Here is a 20235-nt window from a genome sequence, read left to right on the forward strand (position 1 = left end):
AGACCCTGCTGATGGGGTGCTTTCCGGTGAGAGGGAGAGTCTGCTGGTTAGAAAATGCATCAGGACATCTGTTTCTCGGTACTCTGCTTGTGAGCTGACACCAGCCCACCGCCTTACAGGCGGGGAAACTGAGGCTCCGAGAGACACTGCCATTTGCCCAAAGCCGTTGTAGACTTAGGCCTGGGCAGAGCCGAGTGAGCAAGGGAGAGTGTAGCCAGAGAGAAGGCAGGGTGGGGGACAGCCCTGTGGCATTGAGGGCCGTGAAAAGAGCCATCAGGGGTTGAAAGGCAGGGAGTGACGAGACCTGAGCTATGTATCATAAGTTTGCCCATAAGTTTGCCCATAAGCTATCTATCATAAGTTTGCTGGGGGGCTATTTTCCTAGCCAGGAGAGAGATGGTGGCAGGGACTGGGGTTTAAGTAGAGAAGCTGAGGGACATGGTCAGATTCTGAATGTACTTTGAGGGTAGGGCTGACGGGAGACCCCAAGGTGGGTTTGGCTTGAGCAGCTGGGTGAACAGAGTTCCCGTTTGTTAACATGGAGGCTGACGGGAGGAGCTAGCCGAGGGAGGAAGGAACTCAAGCACCTAGATTGGAATGCATTAAGTCTGAAAGCATCCAGGGTGAGATGCGGAATAGGTAACTGGATATTCCAGTCTGGACTTCAGGAAAGAAGTCCGAGGTAGGGATATATATTTAGAACCCATCAGGGCGCAGATGAGACTGGCAGCCAGGAGACCAGATAGATGAATGAATCATCTAGAGTGAGCGTGGCCAGAGAAGGGACGGCGCCTGGGGACTGTACCTCAGGATGCTCCAACATCTCGAGGTCGGAGAAGAAGGGGTGAGCCAAGGAGTCTGGAGGGCACCGCTATGGAAGGTGGAGGAAAATCTGGACAGGGGACTGGCTGAGTGTGGCTACCCTTGAAAGATGCCCTAGGGAGGCTGAAGAAATCCAAGGCATAGACCATGGCAGTCCGAGACGTGACACCGCCTATGACCTTGATGCCACTGAGATGACCGTGACCCTGCTGATTGCCTTGACCCGACATGGGGGTACAGACAGGGCTGATTAGACAGGGCTCAAGAGACTGGGGCAAGTATAGACATGCACTTTGCAGGGTTAGCTGTAAACAGGACTGAAACTAGGATGCTGGGAGTGGGGAAGACGGGCAGAGCACCACTGGAGGGGTCTTTGTAAAGGAGATGTGGTGCAGGGGAGAGGGAGGCCTGATGGCGGAGGAGGGTGATTTGCAGGAGCAAAACCCTTGAGCTGGCCTAAGGGCCAGGAATTTAGGGCCCACGTGGAACTCTGGCCGTCAGCAGGGAAGGAAGAATTTCAGGTGGGTTGGGAGAGTCGGTGATGAAAGAAGAGAATTTCTCTTCTGATTGCTCGTATCTTCTCCACGGTAAGAAGTGGGATCATCAGCTGAGAACATGGAGTAGGGAGGCTCCTGCTCTTGAGGAGAGAAGGAAACCTCTCCATGCCGAGGAAGGACATTGCACTGACTTTGGAAGGGGGCAGGAGTGTTACGCCAGGCCCAGGCTCCGGAGTGCCTTTAGGAGGGGAGAATTACTCTTTGAGCCACTGGGGGCCTGGTGTCACAGGAAGGGGGCTGTGACAGAACAGGACACAGCATCTACCTGTGTCTTTCCTACTTCCCATCCTGGAGCCCGAGCAGGACTGTGTCCACCGCAGGGATGCTCCCAGACCCTGGGTCCCTTACCTAACCGTAGGTCTTTGGAAGATGTTCTGAATGACCTCAGGCCCTTAGTGAGTCCTGCTGTCTTATCCCATGAGAGAGTCTCTGTCTCAGTCCCCATGGGAGTCCACAGGGAACTGCTTCTTCCGCTTGGAATCACAGAGCAGGTGTGCTTTCCTCACCAAGGCCTGTCTGCCTGCCTTTGCTCTGAACCAGAACCGGGGGTGACAAAGCAGAACAGAGCCTTAGAGGCCAGCACACCATTTCCAAGTTCCTGAGCATCTCCGGGAAACGGCACTTGCTTCCCCTGGGGCGCAGGGACCCACTGGAATGTCAGGGATCTGCTGTGGGCTGGATTGGCCTGGCAGCTCTGATTGGTGGTGGCCCTGCCTTCGGAGAACAGTGGTGCCCTGGTAATGCAGTGAAATGCATCCTCCTATGGTCAAATGACTCTGTAAGGTGTTGGGGCAGGGGCTTCTAGAATAATTGAAGGAGCCTTGGATGGCAGAAGTGGTTGATTCAATGAAACTCCCCCTCCCCCATTTTACAGATGGGGAACTGAGGCTCCGAGAGAGCCTACCTCTTGCCCAAATTTGTGCAATGAATCAGCAGCCATGCTGAAACTAAAACAGGTCCCCTTGCTCAAGAGGCAAGCCAGGTCTAACGTTCCCACCTGATCCCCCCTCCCACTCAACATAGAGACTGTAGGAGGGTCTGGGTTGCCAGGAGGCCTGCCAGGCAACCCTCCAGCCAGAGTTCTTTCCAGGGCCCCTCCCCGGCTGGGCATTACCTGCCCGTTAGCACAGCCTCCCACCTCTTGGGGTTGTTATGGAAACCGAACCTGGAGGGGAAAGGAGGCAGGGCAGAGAGGAGAGGGTGGGCTGTACCTCTCTGCCCAGCAGCCCTGGAGGCTCCTGCTGTATTGAATAGGAGGGCTGCACAGGAAGATGGGGGTGGAGCAGGAGGGGGTCTGCCCTTCCTCCAGGTTCCTCTGGCTTCCAGAAGGGCTTCCCCTGCCCTGGGGCTGGTGTGCAGAAGTAGAATGGCCTGGAGGAACATTTTGCCAGCCTCACAGGGGCAGAGCTCTCTCTACCTTCAACCCGGCCACTCCCGAACCTGGCCCTTTGCCAAATACAGGGTCTCTCTGGCCACACATCCTGGAGCCCCAGGAGAGGCCTCACTGGGGGGTCTAGGGCCCCCATGTGGAAAGCAGCCAGGCCAAAGTCTCGGAATCAGCTGAAAGGGGAGGAGCCTCCATGTCACAGGCATGGTCACGGACACACCAACACTTCACCCAGCCCTGTGTCTTACCTTTGAGACTTCCTTCTCCTCAGCATTGCTCTCCCACACGTGTCCTGGCTTCATGGGTGACCACCAGCCCTGCTCCCATTCTCAGCCACTCAGCTGGCCTTGCAAGCCTGCTAGGAGCACACACCTTGGGATCTTGGCTCCTCTGTGCTCAGTACCAGCTGCTGAGGAGGCGGACCATGAATGGAGGGCAAGCCTGAGGGTGTGGGAAGGCGAGTTCTGCCGTGGGACAGGCAGAGACAGGCAGAGTCCAAGCTTTAGACAGGCAGGGCTTCCCTGGAGTTGCGAGGGGACAGACAGGGTCTGTGAGGGACAAGAAGGGAGAAGCAAGGAGCGTTGGTTCCCTCTGATCTGCACAGTGTTCTACTCACTCCCTGGGACCAGAAGAGACACTCTTGGAACCAGTGTTCTGAGTAGAAAGACTGTTGTCCCAGGCCACACTTACTGGTCCATCAGCAGGAAATGGGGCCCAGGAACACTGCAGGCTGGACCCATGGCTTTGTGTCTCATGGCAACATGAGCAATGTTCTGAGATAAACCTGAAAGTCTTGTGGCAACACCATATCCAGATGGAAAGTAAAGCCTGAAAGAAGAATGTGGGACAGAGGTTTGAGAATCTGAGTCATCACAGAGGATGGAATAGCCAACAAAAGCAGAGAGGGAGCCTGAACCAAATTAATAGTTGTATATGGGCCAGAATAAGGGAGGTGACATCTACTCCCCATCGGAAGTTTACAAGCTGAAGTGAGTCCAGGGGAAGGAACAGAAGCCACACCACAAAAAGGATCTGGTGTAGCCAGAAGAAAAGCTCTGAGAATGTGTCTGCTGACTTCTCATCTCTGCAGGGCTGTGGTGAGTAAGGAGGGAGCAGGCATGGTCCACAGGGCCCCATGAGGAGACATAGAGGAATCTGGCGTCAGCCCAGTCAGAGAGCTGGACAAGGCAGGACCCGGCTGACTCCAGGATACTGAGTCCCTTGACATAGCCTACCAAGTCCTTCCCCGCAAATAACCACAGCTTGAAAGCAGATTCAGAAACTCTGAGCGGAATGGAAGGTCCTGGAGGTCCAGACTGACTAGCAGTGAGTCCAGCTGCACTATCAGCCCACCCTTGGCACTTGTCCAGCTTCATCGGTCTGCAGTCCTGGGTCTGATGTCACTCAGACACCAGGTCCGACACACTTGGTTAAAAACCAGACATCCTGAGTCCACTGTCCTTTGTTAAACATCAGACGCCTTTGCTTAAATGTCAGGTACCCTGGATGTGAAATCTTTGGTTAAATATCACAAGTCACTTGCCACTGTCCCGATGGTCCTGGTCACACACTGTCCACCCAGCTCTTAGACATCCTAGTCATGTGGCCCATCCACACACACCCTCACACTTGCTTGGGCAGTCCTCTTCTCCCCTTCCTCCTGTGCCTGTGAAGACCACAGATGGGTGACTGTCCCAGTTGTAGGTTGGAACGTCTCGACCACTCAGCTCTGCCGAGCGTCACTTGGGCCCAAGCCGACCTAGAGGGCTGCTCACTCCTGAGGTCCCTCCTCCTGTGAAGAACTAGGACCATCCTTGGAGGTCTCCGGAGGTCTTGGAATGAGACTGAGTTGGGGTACTCGGCCTTCAGAGACGCTACTACACCTGTGTGAGGCTCTCTACCAGAGACCGGGGCAGCCAGGCACGAGTTGATCACAGATGACAGAAGATGCAGAGCAAAGCTGGGACCAGAATGCCCCTTGGCTCCTCTGTCACCCGGCCATCAGGAGCACCTCGCAGAGAGAGCCGCCTCCCGTGTGGGGGCTTCCTGTATGGACATCCTTAAGTCATCTCACCGAGGGCCCGATGTCAGGAAGGTGGAGAGGAGGAAGAGAGCCTGAGGGAGCCCTGGGCTGTCGGCAGCCCTCCGTGTGGGAGGGGGAGAAGGGACTGGGCGGGTCGGGGAGGGCAGGCTGAGGTGCTGCTTTGTAATTCCCAATAACTGTGGTTTGATTCTGCAGGTATGTATCAGAAAATATAAAACTAGGCAATTTGTCGGCTCTTCGAACTTTCAGAGTCCTGAGAGCTCTAAAAACTATTTCAGTTATCCCAGGTAAGATGCCCAGATTTGCCTCTCAGATCTCAGCTACAAGTGACTCTCTCTCTGTCTCCCCTCCCCCCTTCCCCCATCGTGTGTCTCCTACTGGCGTGTTGTCACTGTCTCGTGTGTGACTTTCCCTTGTTACAGATACACAACTGAATTTGTGGACCTGGGCAATGTCTCAGCTTTACGTACCTTCCGAGTCCTCCGGGCCCTGAAAACTATATCAGTCATTTCAGGTGAAAAATCAGGTTAAACGCCAAGGCCGGAGGGACACGCTCAGGCCTTCCCAGCCAGCTGGGCCCAAGGCGGCCCTTGGGAAGGTCCCTCCAAAGGTGCCTGTCACCAGAATACGTTTCCCAGAGCTCGGCTGTGGGGGCTGTCAGCGGCGGACATGGCTGTCCCCTCAAAGCCTCACGAGGGGCTTCGGGCTGCCCTCCCCATCAAAGCCCACCCTCACAGATGCCAGGGGGCACACAGCTCCCACGGCAGGTCCTGGATTGAACCCCAATTCTTCCCAAGATGGTGAGGTCCTTCCCAAACTGAACTCAGCGCTTTGAAGAGCTGAAAGCTTATATGTGAATTGCTTTGGCCAGAAGCATCACGTTCTGATAAGGAAACCAAAGAACTGAGTTTGAGGGAAAACACAGGCCCACAGGACTGAGGGCCCAGTCCCTGCGTTGGGCCCCCTGTGGTGACAAGGGCACAGCTGCCGCCGCAGCCCCATTTTGTGAAACAGTGTACTCTGCGGACAGGCGTCATCGGGCCTTGGCGTCTACCAGCCCTCGCTGCATGGCGCGGTAGAGGCGTAGTGGACCGTGCATGGTAGCCTCGGGAAGCAATTCTCCTTGACAGATGTTGGCAACTGCACCCGGGAAATCCAAGCCTGGGAGGCCTCTCTAGAAAGCCGGCCTACCCCAGCCATCCAGGAAAGCTCTCAAAAGGCTTATGATGATTTCACAGCCCACAGAGCAGTGCCCAGAGGTTCCTTCCAGAGTCTTTTCTGAATGCAGCCACACTCAGAACAGGAGAAGGCCCTTCTTTGAAGAAGGCAGCTGGAGACAGGTTGGGTATGCCACCGATCTGGGGAGGTGTCAGAGCCGAGGGAAGATTTAAGTGAAGCTGATTGTTGCATCCACTCCTGATGTGGAAAGCCATGGGTCCTGGGCCCTTCATCTCCATATAGCTGTTGCTGCCCCCAAAAAGGCAGGGGCCCTGCTCTGGAGGAGTTCAGTCTCTCCCCTGATGGGGTTGTCTTGGAAGAGGACCCCCATCCACTTATGCTGTGTTCAGACCGAGCCTCAGAATGTTCCTCCTGGCCTCTGAACCCCATAGGATGTGCTCCCTGCCAGTGCCCCAGACCCCTCCTAAGAGTCAGTAGCAAGTGAGACAGTCTGCCCCCAGTGCACACAGTCACCTCCTTTGAGACAGGTGTTGTCATTGGCCCGGGTGCACACAGACATGCTTAGAAGCCTCAAGGTCTGTCCTCTAGGGTCCGAGGGACAGCCTCACATCATCTGCTCACAAAATTAGAGAAGCACACTGACCACAGCAGTTGAGAAAAGGCAAGTTTCAGTCTGTTTTATAAAAAAAGGCTAGCAAAGGAAAATATTTCTCGGAGTAAAGGAGGAAGCCTGCCAGCCTCAACCCAGGCCTTCTTCAAAGCTGTCAGCAACCCAGTGAGGAAGCAGACAGTAGACCCTGAAAGTGGTCATTAGAACAATGCTGTGGTCAACATTATGGAAGTCTTCCCAGAGGAGGTGTCCCTTGACCTGAGGCTTAAAGAGTCTTGGCCTTCTCCAGACCTCGGTCTCCTCTCCCACAAAATGAGAAGGAAATCAGAATGGTTGCTTTCCAAGGGCTCTTTGCCCAGCCTGTTAGAATTTCGGTGGCAGGAGAGTTTCCCAGTTGATGCCCAGGACCCTTCCCTTCTTGGGTCTTTCTTGAAAAAATCCTGTTACTTCATTGGACTTATTCTTGCCAGAAGTTAACTCTCTCATCAGTATGAAAAATGTTTAAAGGACTAGGTCTGTGCTCACCAACTGATTGTCTCTGTGGACACTATGTCCACAGGCCAGGAAGGGCTTCACGGGGGCCTAGAACTGGTTGCTAGTTGAGGCAGAGTTGGCCGCCCACCACCTCTCGCCTTGTGCTCCCTGCCTCATACAGTACGGGCCAGGTCTCCAGGCCCAGTGAGCAGAACCAGAGTGTGCTCACTGAGGGGGTCCTCGAACCTCTGCTAGAGATGGGGCATGCCGGGCTACAGAAGGGGGATCCCACCGCCACCACCTCTCCAGGCCCAGACCCCTGCAGGTTCACACCTGCCCAGGGCAGTTACCAACATCTGCCAGGACAATTTCTACCGAGTACACTGAGTGCCTCTGAGCTGTGGGCAGGCAGCAGTGCTGGGGCACAGTGGGAGGACTTCATCCCCAGTCCCATGGTTGCCCATTGCTGCCTCCCTGTCTCGAGGTCATGGGCACAGCAGCTGTGGACACAGCCACCACAGGTGCTCCTAACACATTAACCAGCTGGACGATGGATGGATGGAGCTTAATCTAAGATCTGGCCGCTTGATTGGGGGGTGGGGAGTGGAGGCAGGAGGCAGGGCTCTGCTGCTGGCAGAGAAGCCCTCTTCCTCCCAATGCTCTGCTTAGACTTGTCATAGGACAATAGCTCAGTGTCAGACCAAAGGCGTCTACACGTGCTTTTCTGTCACTTTGCTGTGTGATGCTGGCTTCTGCAGGGAGCTGGGCCGTGCAACTAACACGTCATGGCCTTGGCTTTTGGGAATGGGTTGGAAGGGGATGGGTCCCAGACAGACAGGGCAGGGGAGGAAAATGCAAAACAGGTCAACCCCTCCCCTGCCCTTGAAGCTTTTCCAAAAGGAGGTCCCTAGCCAAAACAGACCCTTTAGAACATTACCCACTGTGCCCTTGCCAGACCTCCTGATTGCCACCCCAACCGTCCTCCAAGAACACACCACATTCCTCTATCAGGAATGGCTTGTCTCTCCCCATTTCAAGGATCAAGGGAGATTCCATTGCCTGAGAATGGGCCTGGACTTCGGTGTCCTTCCCACAGATTACATTTAAAGGCCTACGTTGGGACCAGCCAGATGGGGACAGGCTTTGAGCGTTTTCTTCCTCAGGAAACCAGCATTTCCCATTTCATATGTGGTTAGTGGAGAGCAAAGAGGCCTGGGCCCTTCTGACTGTCCCTGGGAGAATCAGGACGCAATCACAGTGATGGAGGAAATGGGGGCTTTGGTCTGGAAAACCTGAGAGAGGCCTCCTTCACCTGCCCCCACCTCACGATTGCCCATCTCTCCCAGCACCCCGTCAGGCCCGGCCCCACCCAATGGAGCAGGGAGCACGGGGCCTTGGTGAACCCCCTGCTCATTCTTGCCTTCCCCAGGTCTGAAGACCATCGTGGGGGCCCTGATCCAGTCTGTGAAGAAGCTGGCCGATGTGATGGTCCTCACAGTCTTCTGCCTCAGCGTCTTTGCCCTCATTGGCCTGCAGCTCTTCATGGGCAACCTGAGGCACAAGTGTGTCCGCAACTTCACGACGCTCAACGACACCAACGGCTCTGTGGAGGCCGAAGGCCTGGTCTGGAAGTCACTGGACCTCTACCTCAACGACCCAGGTGCAGGCTCACTCTGTGGCCTGAGCAGGGTTTTATAAGGCCACACGAGCCTCACTAGAGGTCAGACCTCCTCCCAGTGGCCGTTCAAGCCCTATCTGAGCCCCTGGAGACCCAGAGGTTTGCTCAGGGATCCCAGCCCCTACCCTTTGGAACTCCAAGAGAGGACAGAAGGGGAGCAGACTTTGGGCCTGCCCTCAAGAGTTCTCAGGCTAGATGGCCAGACACTTGAGGAAAAGGAAGGATGGAGTTAGCTGGAGAGGCAGACAAGGGATGGCAGCTGCTGTGGCTAGAGGCGGGGACGGACGCCAGAGAATCAGACATGGGGAGAAGACCAGCTTGCCTGCCTGGGAAGGAGTGCTGGTGGGAGAAAGGGTGAGACATGGTGCTGGGGTAATCTGTGAGGCTTCAGAGGGCAGGCCCCACCTGTGGGGCACGGGATAGTTCACTCGGCTTCCATGTTCCTTGCCAGAATGTTAATCCCATGCACGTGCCCCCTGGAGCCCCGAGAGAGTCAGAGCAAGCTCAGTGATTGTACAAAATCACATGAGCTGCTCCTGTCATTTCACTGATATGTGGTTTTCTGCTTTCCAGGCTGATGGCCAGCACCTCTCTTAAGTAATGCCATCAGTCTGATTCAAAGGTAGCCAGTGGTGTAAGGCCAGATTCCAGGCCAGGGACATTCTGAAATTAGGGCTTCTTCCTTACAACAGCAGTCCACGCTGGAAAAAGAGATGGACCACAACTCAGGGATTCCATTTGCTTATGGCTCAGCTGTGGCCCAAGAGCGGTGGTTCCAGAACTTCCGCGTGTACCTGGAATTTAGCACATGTCACCTGAGGGCTCCAGAAAGCACATACTGCTGGGCGGCACCACCGGGGTTCCTGAGTCAGTAGCTCTGGGGCAGCATTCGGGAAGTTACTTTTCTCAGCAGGTCCCCATTGATTTCCTGCTGCCGCTGGGCTGGGGACCACAGTTTGAGAACTGCTGCCTTAAACTAAGGCAGGTAGTGGTAGGTGATGACCAGAGGGGAAGGGACAGGACTGGGTGTTCCATCCGTCACCGAGTCCAGCCCCAGCCCTGTGTGAGCAGACCACAGTATCACCACAGTGACCATAGTGTGTATCTCTTGCACGAAGAAGTGGACCCAGACAGAGCTGGGCAGTAGCCTGCCAAGACCATGCTAGGACTCAGTAGCCAAGCTGGGTCTCTGCCTAGACCCCTGCCTCCCGGTTCAGGGCCTCTCTTGGCCCTGGGTGTCCTACTGAGTGGCTCAGGACAGGGTACAGAAGCTCCCTGTGGGGACTTCCTGAGTCTTCCGAGAGTTGGGGGGATGCTGGCAGCTGAATGTCTGAGGGGGAGCCGAAGGCAGGCTGGGGAAGCAGCTGGAATTGCATCAGACCTGGCCAGGTAGAGGATAGGGGTCAGGGCAGGGGCAGAGAAGAGACCACCAGTAGCATCTCTGCCTCCCCAGAGGCCTGGGCACAGCACGGGAACCCCGGGAGTCTGGGCCACACATGTCCTTCACCATCGGTTGTTCCTCTTTCAGGAAATTACTTGCTGAAGAATGGCACCTCTGACGTGTTACTGTGTGGGAACAGCTCTGATGCCGGGTATGTGGCACCCGCCCCCCAGGGCCACCTCACCCAGCAAGGGTGAGGTGAGGTGAGGGCGGCAGGTTTAGGGCCTCCGCTCCTCAGTGCTTTCTCAGCTGACTGTGCTTTCAGTTTATGCCCTGACCCCAGACCTTCCCCTGCCTCTGTTCCCTGCTGGGGCCCTGGCATCTTGTCACCCCACCCCCACCACAGGGGAGGCAGCTCTGAGGCAGTAACAGATGAGGGCTCAGATCTGCAGGGAGGGGGACAGAGCCCAGTGCCTCCTGCCAGCCCAGTCCTGGCTTTTTTCCCTCATGGAAGTCCCCCAGGGCTGCTTCCTCCCACTCCAGTCTTCTCTCCTTCCCTATGCATCTGTCCACTGGGTCAGGAGTAAGTGTGGCTTTCCCCAGCAGCCTAAATTCTCCTCAGGGCCAGCACAGCTCGTACCTGCAGCCTGAGTGGGGTGCCCAAAGATGCCCCATAGTCATGGGCAGCTCCCAGGGCCCTGTACAGATGGGGTCTGGATCAGTGTGACCGTGACACAGTTCAGGGAAGGGCGGGACCCACAGACTCACCTGGAGAGGGAAGGGCTCTGTGGGGCTGCAGTCCCACATATCTCGGTAGGAAGTTTCAGCCCTTCTTGTAGCTGAAGAGATTGTCTGGAGGGTCTTAGGACATGAGCAAGGCACAAAGGCTGTGTCCTCCCGCTTGCCAAGTCCCCTTCCCCAAACCTTCTGTCTCTCACACTCGTGAATCCAGCCCAGTGGTCCATCTTTGGAAGAGAGGCTGTCCCATCTGGCTCTGTGAAACATCAGTCCGCCTCACTCCGCCTGTGTGCACCGTCGTGCAAATGGCACATTCTCCAGACATGGCCAGGCCCCGGCCCATCCACCACCGGCCCATCCACCCCCACATCATCCTTCAAGCCGGTGGCCTGGCATTTGCCCTGGTCTCCATGCTCTTCAGCTCTGTACTGTTCCCCCAAGCCTCACTGTCCTCTCTGCACCACATGCCAGCTCTGTGCTCATCTCCCCGTGGGGTAAACAGCCAGAGGAAAAGACCGTGAGCCAGGCCCTTGGCACTTCCTCGGTGAGGGAAGAGGTCATTCACATAAGCAGCAGGGATGGGTATCATGTGGGCGGAAGGGAGATGGATTAAGGCCTAGATGAATACAGATGGGTAGAGAAAAGACAGAAATGGTGTCCCAAGGGGGAGGCACGGCAGGAAAAGTCATGGCCCCAGGACAAACAGTGTGGGACTAAGTTCGTGGAATTCAGCCTCACGAAGCCTTGGGGCATGTGCTGGGCTGCCCAGGGATAAGAGTCAGGCCCAAGGGGCATCTTGGCGGGGGATGGGGCTCTGACAGCATGGAACAGAGTCTGTGTGTCTGACTGCAGGACATGTCCTGAGGGTTACCGGTGCCTAAAGGCAGGGGACAACCCTGACCATGGTTACACCAGCTTTGACTCCTTCGCCTGGGCGTTTCTTGCACTCTTCCGCCTAATGACTCAGGACTGCTGGGAGCGCCTCTACCAACAGGTACATGGGTGCCCGGGCAGCAGAAACACCAGGAACAGGCTGGGGACCCACATCAGGGACCAGGATGCACAGGTGATTAGCCAGAAGTGGCCCCAGCAGCTTCTCCACTGGCAAGAGCTGGGGGAGACTCAAGGAGAAAGACACAGGGACCTTGTGTCTGAGGGATGGGACACAGCAAAGAAACTTTGCTGGTAAACAAGTACTCATCCCTCTATGTGGGACACTGTGCTCTGGGAGTGCAACATTTCACCCTATGTGATGGCATAGTCCCCTCTATGCATGCAACATTTCCTCTGTTGACTGGAACACTCTGCCTCCCTCTGTGGGTGTGACACTATCCCCTGTGTGTAGGTCGTTCTGCTCTATAGATTAGGACACTTACCTCTAAAGATAGGATATGCTCTACTCCCTCCCCAGGCTGTGGCCATTTGAACCCTTGGCATAGGCAGACTGAACAACTTAAAATTCCATGACCATGACCTAGAAGGGGTCCCAGTGAAGATAACCTCTATCGCCTTACTCCCCCAGACCCTGAGGTCTGCAGGGAAGATCTACATGATCTTCTTCATGCTTGTCATCTTCCTGGGCTCCTTCTACTTGGTGAATCTGATCCTGGCTGTGGTTGCCATGGCCTATGAGGAGCAAAACCAAGCCACCATCGCTGAGACCGAAGAGAAAGAAAAGCGCTTCCAGGAGGCCATGGAGATGCTCAAGAAAGAGCATGAGGTGGGTGAGCACCAGCCAAGGAGCCTCTAAGCCAAGCCCTTTCCTAACTGTGGGTGCCTATAAACCTGCTGGGCAAAGCTGGTGCTTATAAACCTGGTGCATGCTGGGTAAAGCTGGTGCCTGCTGGGTAAAGCTGATACCTGTAAGCATGGCATCTGCTAGATAAAAGGCAGGTCCTGCTGGGTAAAGCTGGTGCCTATAACCCTGCCGCCTACTGGGCAGAGCTGGTACCTGTAAGCATAGTGTGTGCTGGGTAAAGTTGGTGTCTGCGAATGTGATGCATGCTGGGTAAAGCTGGTGTCTGTGGGTGTGAGGCATGCTGGGTAAAGCTGGTGTCTGTGGGTGTGAGGCATGCTGGGTAAAACTGGTGTCTGTGAGTGTGATGCATGCTGCATAAAGCTGGTACCTTTAAGTATGGCATCTGCTAGATGAAAGGCAGTTCCTGCTGGAAGCTGGCATCTGCTGGGTGAAGATATTTCATGTGACTGTGGTGTCTGCCAGGTAAAAATTTGGAACCTGGGTAAAGACAGTGCCTGTTCATGAGGTGCCTGCTAGGTGAAAATGGTCCACACTGGGTACAGGTGGGCACTGTGAGTATGGGGCCTGCTGAGGGAAGTGTTCCCTCTGACCATGGTGTCTTCTGAGAGAAAACAGTGCCTGCTGGGTAAAGGTGGTAGCTCCTGCTAAAGGAGCCTAGTGCATGCTGAATAAAAGAGAACCACCTGTCCATGGACTGAGTTTATCCTAGTCAAGGGATACCTTCTGGTAGCTTGATGAGGAAGGTCCAAGTTTGGAGGCCTGAGCCAGCTCAGAAAGTAAGCATGGCAGCACTGGTTGCCCATAGCCCCACACACAGGTGCTGCAGGCTAACTATTGAGCCAGCTGTTAGACATCCACTCTCTTCTCACTGCCCCAGGCCACCACCCTCAGCACCAGTCTGGGCCAGCAGAAGCTTCTAGAAGATCTCCTGCCCTCCAGTTCTATCACTTCCTCTGCTTGTCAGCACTCCCCCTTCAACTGTCCTTCACACTCCCCTCTTCCAAGAGCTACCCACCTCAGCCACTTATTTCCTCTTCCCTGGACTTTGATTTTTGTCAAAATATTCTGGGTCTGTTTGAGCTCATGTCTCCCTGATACCCTTGTCGGCGGTTAAGTGTGCAAGTCTACTTCCTGATGGGGAAAATGAGATACTGAGAGTTGCCTCACCTGCCATAGCCTGAGGCTGCACAGAGTCTCAATGACCAAAATCATCCCTCTTCCACCTTTTCCAGGCCCTCACCATCAGGGGTGTGGACACCGTGTCCCGCAGCTCCTTGGAGATGTCCCCTTTAGCCCCAGTAAGCACCCATGAGAGAAGAAGCAAGAGGAGAAAACGACTGTCTTCGGGGACAGAGGAGTGTGGGGATGACAGGTTCCCCAAGTCCGACTCAGAGGATGGTCCCAAAGCAATGGTAATTCCCAGCGGTGGCTCTGGCCCTTTCAGGGTGGGTTTGGCATCAAAAGCCCATTATGTTGGACCCCTGGTGCCATCACAGCCCCCCATGGTTGCTCCTCAGGGAAAGTCTCCTTAAGCCCACTCCAGGCCCTTCCCGTTTCCCATGACCGTTCTTGGAGTGGAGGAGGTCTAGGCAGAGAGACGAGCTAGGTTTGGGCATTGTGAAGTCCCCAGCACTAGGACTGGGGTTGGAACTGGGGGACACCCTGTGGTGTGGATTGGGTGCCCAAGGACATGCCCATATGAGTCAGATGCATGGCTGATGGCCCCCAGTCCTGCTCAGGCCAGGCCTGTTTGTACCACCAGGAGCTTTCCTGTCTCCTTCTCCACCCTGCCCAGCCATAGGCACATCTTCAGGCCCAGGCAAGCTTGAGTCTCAAAGCCCCAGACGCACAAGCTTTAAGGGAGCAGAAGTCCTAGATGAGGCAGGATTGTCTCTACCCCCTTCTCTGAACACAGCCTAGCTCAGCAGTACCCCCCTCAACCCCAGTTCCTGAGTGGTCGACAAAAGCCCTCAATGCTTGGGGCACCTGGGTGGCTCAGTCAGTTAAACATCCGACTCTTGATCGCAGCTCAGGTCTAGATCTCAGGCTCATGAGTTCAAGCCCTACTGGGCATGGAGCCTGCTTCAAAAAAACAAAAAACAAAACAAAACAAAACAAAAAACAACTCTCATTGCTGTGAGAGAACTTCTCAGTCTCAGTCTCAAAGAACACCACAGGGGACAGGCTGCGAGCACATGAAGAGCTGGCTTGGTCGTGTGCCTTCTCCCTGTGCCCCCAGAATCGTCTGAGCAGCGCACATGGCCTCAGCAGGACGTCCATGAAGCCGCGCTCCAGCCGCGGGAGCATTTTCACCTTTCGCAGGCGAGACCTGGGCTCAGAGACAGATTTTGCAGATGATGAAAACAGTACAGCGGGGGACAGCGAGAGCCACCGCACGTCACTGCTGGTGCCCTGGCCTCTGCGCCGGCCTAGTGCCCAGGGACAGCTCAGTCCAGGGACTTCGGCTCTCAGTCACGCCCTCAATGGTAAAAGGAACAGCACCGTGGACTGCAACGGGGTGGTCTCCTTGCTGGGGGCAGGCGACCCCGAGGCTACCTCCCCAGGGAGCCACCTCCTCCGCCCTGTGATCCTGGATCGCCCCCCAGACACGGTGAGCCAGCCCCACATTGCAGCCCCAGGCCAGATCTGGTCTCCCAAACTGGTCACCAGTGACCGGTCCAAAATTCTCACCTAGTATTTACTGAGCACCTATTGTATGCCGGGCTCTGGCGGTGAACAAAAAAAAAAAAAAAAAAAAAAGCCAAAAAAATTCTCTGCCCTTGTAGAACTTTCTTGATAATGGAGGCAGATGGGCAAACATCAAAGAAGAAGAAAAATAGGCATATATATCTATACGGTGTATAATGTTGATAAACAGGGAAGAGAGTTAAATATTTAGCAACTGGTAAGGCCCGGGCACTGAGATGCCACCGTGGCACAGGACTGGTATCCTGAAGGCCCCGTGTGTGCCAGGGGTTAGCCCGTGGAGTTGCTGGATCTTGGGCAATGCAGGGGCTTCTAGGAAAGAGGCCAGAATGGCCAGGGGATACTTAACGGCATTCTGGACAACAGTTATTCATCAAGCCTAAATATTTCAGTATTTGCAAAATGGTAAACATTAGCACAAGTAATGAGTGCTGTGGGAGGGCACGAGTAAGGGTGGGGGAGCGGGAACCCTTACCCATTAGGAAGCATTTAAACAAAGACCTAAAGGAGGCAAGGGTGGGAGCCCAGGCTGCTTTCTGAAACTGGGCGTGGGGGGTGATACAGCACCCAGATTCTAAACACAAGCTGGATTTGAATTCCAGCTCATAGTTTACCAGCTGGATGGCCGTGGGCAAGTTGCTTTCTTCCTCTGTGTGTCTGTCATCTGTAAAATGAATTAAAAACACCCATCTCAGATTGCTATCTCCTATGGGTACAGCAATCAGGACATCATGAGTATGTTGATGCTGTGATAATGTTATAATTATACACCATCATTGTATCATCTGAGGGAAGCATGTTCCAGGCCTCAAGAGCACCCAGTGCAAAGGCACTGAGGCCCTGAGAGTGCCCAGCCTATTGAAGGAAATTCCATGAGGTCAGAATGGCTGGAACCCATGGAACAAAGGTGAAAGCTGTTGGAGTTATCATCAAAAAGGCAGCAGAGCGACAGGGCAGAGCGTGAAAGGCCAGCCAGAGCTCAGATCACTCAGTCAGCCCTGGAGTGTCCTTGCTGACCCCTACCCCCAACACAGTGCCCAGAGCAGCCCACCCAGGGAAAGGGCACATGCGTGGTTTATACCCAAGGCCTGCAGGAGACAGAGGAGAAGAGACTTCCAGAGGAAGCTAGAATAAGACAGGGAGCCTTGGTTGGGAAGGTGGGGCTGAAGAGAGAGGGCTCACAGCCAAATGGGCTGTTTTGCTCCAGCTCAGATGGACTCTGGCTGCGGGACTTGGCACAGGTTAATGAATCGCTCTGTGCCTCAATTTCCTCATTGGTTAAGTGGAAATGAAATTAATATCCACGTCAACAGTTTGCGGTGAGGACTAAAAGGGTTAAGACCTGTCTGGTGATTAGACTGGTACTTGCCTCATGTTCGAGTTATTACTGTTATTATCTGTTACCCTTTATTACTGAGGAGGAAGGAGTAAAGACTCCTGGGGCAGTCACAGTCCTCTAGAGCAGGGAGTGAGAGAGAGGGTCCTGAGAGAGCACTGGAGGCAGACTACCCCTTCCAGGTGCACCTGGAGGGCCCTGGCTGTCACCTGGAGGGTGGGACGTCTGGCCTTTCAGGAACACTGAATCCCGGTGGCCTAGGCCCTCCTGCACATCTCAGCCGTGTGGAATCAGGTCAGCAGCCCAGAACACTAATAGAATTTCCTAATCTCATTAGGGAGAAAATCATCTCATTGTGCTGCACATGTCAGAAGGAATCCAAGTTCAAACACTTCATTACCGGACACTCTGACTTCACCCTTTCTCACTCCTGTGGGGCCCACTGGTAACCTCAAAGGGATTAGCGGGCCAAGGGGCTTATTTGCAAACTTAGAGGAATTATCAGACCAAGATGGAGACATTGTAAAGTTAAAGAGATTAGCGGGTTGTAGGCCCCGGGGAGTGCCTTCTCTGCCTCCACCGGGTCCCCAGTGAGGCCTGTCTGCCCACTTCTAAAACTGAAGGCAGGGCGTAGTGTGGGACATATAGTGGGCACTCAACCAAGAGGGGGGAAGAAGGGCCAACCCACCAGACAGCTCATGTTTAATTTATCCAAGTCAAGGGGGTAGAGGGTGAAGCTTTCCTTTGTCTACCGGAGAGCATGTGGCCCAGAAGGCCAGATGGGGGTGGGGAGCAACAGCCTTCTCCCTACCCCCCAACCCCCATCTAGCTAGTTAGAGGCAGGGCTAGAGCTTAATCCAAGCCTTCTGATTCTCAAGTAATTATCCATGCAACCAACATTTGTCCAATGCCAGCCTGCCACATTGAATTGGAGGCTACAGGGATATCGTGAACAGAACAGATGAGCGCCAACATCGTGGAGTTTACTTTGTAGTCAGGAAGACAGATGGCAAACTGGTCAACGTTTCCAGGTTAGCAGTAAGGGTCATGGGACAGACAGTTGCTAGGGGGAGGGTTGGGGATGGCTCTTAGAATCCTCTGGAAGTCCTTCCAGAGGAGGTGACATTAAAATTGGCAGGCATATTATTTGAGAGAGCCAGCTACAAAGATGTGGAAGAACAGTGTTGCAGGCAGAGGGAACAGCAAGTACGAAGGCCCTGTAGGAGAGGAGGCTTGGCATGTTCGAGGCATGAGAGCCAGGCAGGGTCAGGTGTGATGGAAACAGCTAGGAGGGATACAGAAACACTTTTGGTGAGTTAGGATTTGGACTATACAGTGCCTCGTAGGTTATAAAAGAGTTTGAATTTACTCTGAGTTAGATGGAAAGCATGGGGAGAGGAGAAGCGAGGATTATCGTGGCCTGATTTCCTTTTTAAGGGAATCCCTTTCTGCTGTGTCGGGAAAATGGAAGAGAAGATAGCATGCAGTAGGGCAGTGTAACAGCCAGCTCCTGCTCCATAATGCTGTGTAACGAACACTTCCAAAGTCAGTGGCTAAAAATAAGCCTTTATTCTCATGCTGACTTACCTTCCCGATGCCCGTGTTTTGGCTGGTCCAGGTCGGGCTTGGCTGGGCAGCTCTGCTTCTGGCTGCACGTTGGCTTGGCTCCTCACCATGGGTCAGGCTGAGGGCTGCTCTGAATGCCTCAGTGCTGAGGCTCAGGTCGAACATATGGCAGATACCTGGGGAAATTGTTTTCATAAATGATTACTGGAGCCAAAGCCAGTGTGTCATTAGTGAGACAGGGAAGTGTGCTTCCCCACAGTCGGAAAGCAATGAGGAAATATTTACTAAATAGTAACTCAGACTATCACCGTCGAGGAGGAGGTAGACTGCTTGAATACTTCCATGACCAGGAGCTCACTTCCTCACTAGGCAACATTTCAGGGCAGTCCCACCAATGGCAAAGATTGACTTTAACTGGAGTGCATATCAATTTGGTGACCACCCCAAGTCCTGACTCTGCCTCCCTGGGTAACCCAGGCCCCTCTGCCTTCTGACCTACAGAGATCATAGGGCCTCACACTTGCACACTGAACAGCCCCATGCCTTCTGCAGCCCCAGCTCAGGCTCTTGCACTGTGGTCACAGAGGGCCACGCTGATGGGAAGGCTTCATGCCCCGCCCTTTCCCCCCCACCCCACCCACCCCCAATACTGGGAGGCAGGGCTCTGAGTAAGCCTAGACAGTTCCTGCCACCACCTCCTTCTATCAGACACACCACATCTCTGTCTGCAGATCTGGCTCTTTTGCTTACAGAAATGATGCCAGCACATTGACAACGAATCCCACAGTGCAGAAGCGTACAAGCACAAGAAGACTTCTCCCTCTCCTTTGCTCCCCCGCCCCGCCACAATCCCATTCCCCAGATATCCTCACCTTGACGGTTCCGTGTGTATCTTTCAGGGCTTCTGCTTGTTTTTTCATCAAACTGTTTGTCTCGGAGGTGCTCCCATGGGAACGCACATGGGACTGCCTCCTCTCTTTATGTCTGTATTAGGGTCCAGAGTCGGACTGTATCCATAATTGATTTTAATATTCTTTCTATTGATTGGTTTTGTTTTTACGGGAGTAGGAACAATGCTGCAATGATCATCATTGCATATATATTTTGGGTGCACGTGTATAATTATTTATGAAGTTAGATGGTTAGATGAGGAATTGCTGAGCCAATTTAAAAATTTTCTTTGTAGATAGAGCCAAACTGTCTCCACAGCTGCTCCCACCAGCTATGTCTAAGCATTGTGCTTTATGCTTCTATTAATGTCACCTCAGAGCAGGGTAGTTTGTTTTTTCCTTTATGTTTCTTTATGTTCTTGACTCTAGAGAGCTTGTGGTCAATTAAGACTCCCAGACTGTTTTTGCATGTACTAATGTACAATGACAGCATCTGGTTAATAGAAGTTGGTACATGTAGTTTCCTGTCCACACTCAAGAATTACCAGTGATGAGAGACAGTGAAGAAAGGAGGATGGAGATGATGATTGGCAAGAGAGATGGGGGAAGTTATGAACAGGGAAGGAGTTGGGAGCTGAGAAACCCAGCATCCGTGTCCCATTAAGACCCCCATCCTGTCTCTCCATGACACCCCCCCCAATCCCGAGTCTGGGACTGCTGTTCCAGGCCCAGCAGCTGCCCCAGGTTCAGGAGGACCCCCCCCTTCCCAGGCTGATGCATATCTTCTGGTTGCTCCCAGACCACACCGTCGGAGGAGCCAGGCCGGCCCCAGATGGTGAACCGCCAGGCTCCATGCATGGATGGCTTCGAGGAGCCGGGAGAGCGGCAGCGGGCCCTCAGCGCAGTCAGTGTCCTCACCAGTGCCCTGGAAGGTCAGCTTCCCCTGATGTCATCCAAATGAACTCCTGTCCCCTCCCACTTAACCTGACCTGAGCCAAGCATCCCCCAGCTTCTAGGTTTGCCTCAGACATACCCACAGTGGGCCCAGACTTTCCGGTCTCTGTTGCCTGTTCATCCTCCCAAGCCATGTCTGTGTTTCTTCCAAACA

The 20235-nt window shown here is 54.1% G+C and overlaps 1 protein-coding gene across 7 annotated transcripts in view; it reads left to right on the forward strand.

Annotated features, from left to right (window-relative positions):
* Positions 1 to 20235, forward strand: part of SCN5A (sodium voltage-gated channel alpha subunit 5) — a 94674-nt gene that overhangs the window by 28946 nt on the left and 45493 nt on the right. For 3 of the 7 annotated variants that reach the window (XM_032861173.1, XM_032861168.1, XM_032861170.1), the window contains exons 6-13: positions 5233 to 5324; positions 8503 to 8733; positions 10280 to 10343; positions 11723 to 11864; positions 12393 to 12590; positions 13862 to 14041; positions 14869 to 15240; positions 19927 to 20059. In XM_032861173.1, coding sequence (XP_032717064.1) covers positions 5233 to 5324; positions 8503 to 8733; positions 10280 to 10343; positions 11723 to 11864; positions 12393 to 12590; positions 13862 to 14041; positions 14869 to 15240; positions 19927 to 20059 — 1412 coding nt within the window. Of the gene's footprint in view, positions 1 to 5005; positions 5098 to 5232; positions 5325 to 8502; positions 8734 to 10279; positions 10344 to 11722; positions 11865 to 12392; positions 12591 to 13861; positions 14042 to 14868; positions 15241 to 19926; positions 20060 to 20235 lie in introns of all 7 variants that reach the window. The other 4 variants (XM_032861167.1, XM_032861169.1, XM_032861171.1 and 1 more) reach the window with 2 other exon arrangements.

The sequence above is a fragment of the Lontra canadensis genome, unplaced genomic scaffold (assembly GCF_010015895.1).
Source record: "Lontra canadensis isolate GAN:19392208 unplaced genomic scaffold, GSC_riverotter_1.0 scaffold20, whole genome shotgun sequence".
In the NCBI taxonomy this organism is placed as follows: Eukaryota; Metazoa; Chordata; class Mammalia; order Carnivora; family Mustelidae; genus Lontra; species Lontra canadensis.